At 53.7% G+C, this 6,344-nt stretch overlaps 1 protein-coding gene across 1 annotated transcript; it reads right to left on the reverse strand.

Annotated features, from left to right (window-relative positions):
* Nucleotides 1-359: 359 nt before the first annotated feature.
* Nucleotides 360-5,220, reverse strand: RCC2 (regulator of chromosome condensation 2; the record flags this gene model as incomplete). The annotated part of the gene is made up of 11 exons (XM_010012305.1): nucleotides 360-464; nucleotides 1,749-1,826; nucleotides 1,965-2,037; nucleotides 2,139-2,244; nucleotides 2,331-2,511; nucleotides 3,065-3,231; nucleotides 3,495-3,609; nucleotides 3,890-3,978; nucleotides 4,087-4,218; nucleotides 4,331-4,474; nucleotides 5,127-5,220. Coding segments are annotated over 11 exons (1,284 nt in total), but the record flags the coding sequence as incomplete, so codon positions are not given.
* Between the last annotated feature and the right edge of the window lie 1,124 nt (nucleotides 5,221-6,344).

Consider the following 6,344-nt stretch of genomic DNA (forward strand, 5'->3'; position numbering starts at 1 on the left):
GTTTTGCTGCTGCTCTTCAGGTCCCCAATTGTATCCCGAGCCCGCAGCCAGGGAATGTGGAGCTGGGAAAAGGGAAAACAATAAAAAAAGGTGGGGAAAAGTACAAATAAAACCAAGTAATTACAAAAAAATAATAACCCCCCCAAAACTAAGCCTGGATGTGCCAAAAGATCCTGCTACTGTCGGGAACGCAGAAAGCCATGGGCCGGGGGAAGCAAACCCGCCCAAGGCTTTGGGAATGGGGTAACAGGTAGTTAAATCCGCGGCTGGCTTGGAAAAGCGGGGTTCGGGGGGGTCCCGGTGAGGTTTGGGGGGTCCCAGCCAGGTGTGGGGGTCCGGGTGAGGTTTGGGGGGGTCCCTCAGATGGTGCGGGGGTTGTACTCGGGCAGCTTGCGCAGCTTCTCCTTCTCAGCATCGGTCTCGTCACGGGCGATCACCAGGGAGTGGGCATAGCCCATGGCCACCTGCGGGAGGGGGGGAACTGAGGCACGGGGCCACACACCTCCTGCCCCCCCCATCCATCCAGGGCCATGTCTGAGCACCCCATGGGTGTGACGAGCTGTGTACGGCCTCAGCTGACGCGTTTACATAAGGGGAGGCCCCCACACACCCTCCCTTGAGCACCCCATCGCTGTGATGAGTTGTGTACAGCCTCAGCGGACATACTTACTTAAAGGGGAGGCTCTCAGGCGCCCTACCTTCAGCACCCCATGGGTGTGATAAGTTGTGTACTTCCTCAACTGCTGTATTCAACTAATGACAGCCCTTCCCCCACCCGTAGCATCCCATGGGTGTGATGAGCTCTGCATGGCCTCAGCTTCTGTACTGATTTAAGGGGAGGCTCTCATGTGCCCTCCTTCCAGCACCCCATGGGTGTGATGAGTTGTCTACACCTTCAGATGACATTTATTTAAGGGCAGGCCCCCACACACCCTCCCTCCAGCACCCTATGGGTGTGATGAGCTGTACACAGCCTCAGCCACTGTAGTTATTTAAAGGGGGCCCCCACACACCCTCTAATGCATCCTATGGGTGTGATGATTTCTGTATGGCCTCAGCCCTCTTTAAGGAGAGGCCTCCACACACCCTCCCTTTAGCACCCCATGAGTGTGATGAGCTCTGCATGGCCTCAGCTGCTGTACTGATTTAAGGGGAGGCTCTCATGTGCCCTCCCTCCAGCACCCCATGGGTGTGATGAATTATGTACGGCCTTAGCTGTCATCTTTATTTAAGGTGATCCCCCATCAACACCTACCCTTTAGCATCCTATGTGTGTGATGAGTTGTGTGTGTCCTAAGCCTTCCTCTTTATTTAAGGGAGGGTTCTCACACACCCTCCTTTAGCACCCCACTGGCATGATGAGTTGTATACAGCCTCAGCTGACATACTCATTTAAAGAGGAGGCTTCCTCGTGCCGTCCCTCCAGCACCCTGTGGGTGTGATGAGTTATGTATGGCCTCAGCTCCTGTACTGATTTAAGGGGAGGCCCCCATGTGCCCTCCCTACACCACCCCATTGGCATGATGAGTTATGTACAGCCTCAGCCACCGTATTTATTTAAGGGGAGGCTCTCACGTGCCCTCCTTCCAGCATTCCATGGGTGTGATGAGCAGTGTATGGCCTCAGCTGCTGTATTTATCTAAGGGGAGGCCCCCCCACACCCTCTTCTCCAGTACCCCCTAAAGTGTGATGAGTTGTGTATGGCCCCAGCCACTGTAGTTATTTATTGGGGGGCTTCCCCCACTCACCTGCTCCGTGTAGATCCCATCCAGGGTCTTCACCTCTTGGGCAGCCGTCGAGGATTTGGGCTTGTGGTCCCCATAGCCCTGCCAAGTGCATCCCATGGAGAGAGGGGAAAAAAATCAATGCAGGAGTTGTGGGAAGCACCCAGTCCCTCCCTCTAGCAGCTCGGGGATGTGTTTGGGGTGTCAAGGGGTTGGGGGTCCCCACTAAATCCTTCTCACCAGTTCCCCAAAGGTGGGTGAGGGCCCCCAGCTGATGGTGCTCTCATCTGCTGCCACGATGATGCTGCTCTTCCTGCAGTGGATGCAAGGCGGGGTGACCCCGTGTCCCCCCCAGCCCATCCCACACCCACAGGCACCAGGCAACTGGGGTGGTTTTGGGGAGGCTGGACTTACCCACAGGCCAGGCTGCGGATCTTCCAGCCGCAGAGGTCCTGCACAGCTTTAGGGTACATGGTGGACTCCCGGGAGGTGTTGGTGGCACCCCAAAAGAACAAGCCGCCTGCGAACCCCAACAACACTAGTCAACGCACCCCGAGCGCCCCCAAACCACCCCAGATGGATGCTTTAGACCCCCCAAAGCCTGACCTGTCTCACTGACGGCGAAGGAGCACGTGTAACCAGCGTAGATCTGCGCTGCTCCGCGCCCGGGGAAGTCAAAGAGCTTGACCAGCCGAGGCACCATCTCGTCCTTCTGCTCAGCGTGGCCCAGGCGCCCGTAGCCCCCGAAGCCCCAGGAGAAAACACGCTTCTGAGAGTCCAGGACGAGCTGGGGATGGAGAAAAGTCCCCCCTGAGCGTGAGCAGCTGAGACCCAACCAGCTCAGTGCAGGGAAAGCTGCAGCAGCCACAGCAAACGGCATCGACTGCACCATATGGCAAATGCTGGATGTACACTGGAAATCTCTGTCCTTAAATGCAGGCTGCAAATCTCTGGCCTTAAATGCAGGCTGCAAATCTCAATCCTTAAATGCAGGCTGCAAGTATTTACACTTACATGCACAACACAAATCTGCATCCATAAATGCACACTGCAAATCTCTGTGCTTATATGCACACTGCAAAACTTTATCCTTAAATGCAGGCTGCAGGTCTTGACCCTTAAATGCAGGCTGCAAGTCTTCATCCTTAACATGCTTCAGAACTTCCTCCTTAAAATGCATGCTGCAGATCTCTAGCCTTAAATATGTGCTGCAGATCTTCATCCTTCCATGCACTCTGCAACCGTTCATCCTTAAAAGCTCCCGCAAACATTTCCCCTTAAATCCACGCTGCCAACCTTTATCCATGCACTTCCTTAGGGCTGCAGTAGCCAATGCCTACCGTGTGGTTAGCCCCACACGCCACGTCCCGCACCACCACGTTGGGGACGGGCAGGATCTGCCCATCTTTGGTCTTCTCGATGAAGATGGCCACGCGGCGTGGCACCAGCTCGCAGTCGTACTCTATCCGCTGCGCCCGGGCAATGAACTTCCCATCGGAATTATGCCCTAAGGGGATGAGCACTGGGATGAACACGGGGTATCCCCAGCCCTACATCCCATTATTCCCAAGCCAGCTGCATTAATCCCCTTCTCCTCTCGCAAACCCCTTTTTATTCGCAGCTCCCACCTCACTGCTTTTGCTGGAGGTGAATGGGAGGAGTGATGCTTTGCTTGCTCAGGTGGGGAAAGTGAGGCAGGGAGCTTCCCCCCTCTCCCAACCCTATATAGCTCAAGAGATTAGCAAATCCCACCCCAAAACAGCACCGTACCCAGCTGCCCATACTCAGGGCACCCAAAGGAGTAGAGGTTTCCTTTGCAATCCATGATCATGCTGAATTCAGCGCCGCAGGCCAGTTTGGTGATGGGCTGCCCGTTGTACATGATCTAGGGGAGACGCCAAGAAAAGGGGTAAGGAAAAACAAGGAGAAAAAAAAAAAGGCAAAAAGCTGAATTTCCACATTGGAAACCCCCAAATTCCCCATATCTGGGGGGTTATTTTAAATTCTTGCAGCTTATTCTCCAACTGCAGCTGCAAACGGATCCCACTGGGATGCTCTGAAAGGGGTTTGGACTCTACTAAGGCTATTTTTCAGTGGAAAAAACCCCAAATCTGATGGGTTTTCACCCAAAAAGGTGAGGGGAAGCACAGGGAGGGCAGCGATACCTGCGTGGGGCTCGGCACGGCGTCCGTCTGGTTCCCCAGCCCCAGCTGCCCCATTTTATTCTCCCCGAAGGCAAACACGGAGCCGCTCTCTGCAAGGCAAAAAAAACCCAACTAAACACCCAAAAAGCACTGGTGTTTTGGGGCAAAATGAGCCGACTTCAGCCAATTGACCCTAAATACGAGGGGGGTTTCCTTACCTGTGAGTGCCAGGGTGTGATTTCGCCCACAGGCTGCCAGCACGATGGCTTCACCCCCCAGCACCTCAATGAGCTTCGGGGCTTCCACCCGCTTCGTGTCCCCATGTCCCAGCTGCCCCTTTTCATTGCGACCTAACCCAAAATCAGTGCTTTTTGCAGCAAACTGGGAAGACGAAGCCTCCTGGTGTGCCCAAAGCGGGGTTGGGGGTGGTTTTGGGGGTACGCCCATCCCACCAGTGCTCACCCCAGCTCCAGAGCTTGCCCTCGGCGGTGATGAGCAGGCTGTGAGCAGCGCAGGGTCCAGACACCACGCTCCGCACCTGAATACCTGAGAGACACCCGTACCTGTGCGGCCCCCACAGGTTCTGGCCCAGATTCCGATATGCAACTATAAAAAGACCCCAAAACAACCCCCAAACATTAATTAATTCAACAATAATTAAAATCAAATGCATCAAAAAGAAGCAGGGCAATATATAAGTCAACAGAAATGCATCAAAAACCAGCAGCGCCTTTATTTGGCTTTGGCAAGATGGGTGCACCCCAAGTTCTGACCCAGATTATGATATGCAACTGTAACTCCCCCTCCTAATTAATTAATCAAACAATTAATTAAGTCTAAATGCACTAAAAATAAGCAGAAAAAAAAAGAAATGAAATAGAAATGCACTAAAAATAAGCAGCGCCTTTAGTTTGCTTTGCAGGAGATCTGGTGCACCTCAGATTCTGGCCTAGATTGCAATGTGCAACTGTGAAAAAGACCCTCCAACATATTAATTAACAAAACTAGTAATTAAATAGAAATGTATTAAAAACAAGCAAAAGAAATGCAATATAAAAGCATAATGAAGCAGCAATGCCTTTATTTTGCTCTGCAGGAGCCCCGGCGCATCCCAAGTTCTGGCCCAGATGATGATTTGAAGCAGGAACAACCCCCCAGATACTAATTAAATAACAATTAACTAGAAATTATTAATAATGAGGTGGGAAATGTGATTAAAGGAGCAAGTTATGAGCAAGGGCAGAGCCCAGCACCTCACCTTGCTGCTTAGGCACTTCTTTGCGGCCGATCAAGTCCCAGTTGGTGGCCCCAAAAATGAGGAGCTGCCCCCGGCTCTTGGAGCCCTCGAGCTTCTGCAAGGAACCAGGAAACCACCAGTGACCCAGGGACAGGGGACATTAGGGACACTGGGGACATGGGGGACATCGGGGATGTGGGGATATGTCTGGGACACAGTGGACATCAGGGACATGGGGGACACTGGGGATGTGAAGGACACTGGAGAAGATCAGTGATGTGGGGGACAGGGGACATGGAGGAACATCAGGGACATGGGGGACTGGGAGGTCATGGGATGTCTGGGACATGGGGGACACCAAGGATGTAGGGGACATGGGAGACATGGGGACTATTTGGGACATGGGGAACATGGGAAATGGCTGGGATGAGGGGAACTTGGGGGATATCAGGGACATGGGAACAAAGGGGGTACAGGGGACATGGGGGATGTGGGGACATGGGGCACATCGAGGACATGGGGGATACTGGGGAAGTGGAGAAGCATCAGGGACATGGGGGACACCAGGGACATGGGGGATGAAGGGGATGCAGGGGACATCTGGAACAGAGGGACGTGAGGACACAAGGGACATCAAGGACATGGGAGACACTGGGGATCTGAGGGACAGGGGGGACATCTGGGATGTGGAGGATGTGGGGAACATGGGGGGAAACCTGGGACACTGGGGACAAGGCAGATGCAGGGGACACTGTGGACAGGAGGGATGTGGGGACATGGGGGGGAACATTCTGCAGTACCACCCCCTGGAACACCCCCTGAAGCCAGTGCACCCCATTCCTCTGCAACCTGGGCTTTGGGGGGACAATGCAGTGGCTCAATAAGGGGGAGCACATCACGGGGTGCAAAAGAAGGGGTGCTACTTTGGGGGTGCAACTTTGGGGGGTGCTGGGGGCACACAACAAAGGTGGATAAAGGGGGGGTGCAATGAAGGGGTGTATTGAAGGGTGTTGGGATGTGTTAACGGGATGCATTAAGGGGTACAATAAAGGGGGGCATTAAGGGGTTCAATGGGGGTGTGATTTGGGGGTACACTGGGGTTGCAATGTGGTGGTGAAATAGGGGTGCATTAGTAGGTGCAATGGGGGTGCATTGGGGGTGCGATGTGGGGTACAGGAGGAGGTACATCATGGGGTGCTCTAGAGGAGGGCAATAAGGGGGTGCAATAGGGGGATAGGA

This window comes from Nestor notabilis, unplaced genomic scaffold, assembly GCF_000696875.1.
Source record: "Nestor notabilis isolate BGI_N333 unplaced genomic scaffold, ASM69687v1 scaffold26883, whole genome shotgun sequence".
NCBI lineage: Eukaryota > Metazoa > Chordata > Aves > Psittaciformes > Psittacidae > Nestor > Nestor notabilis.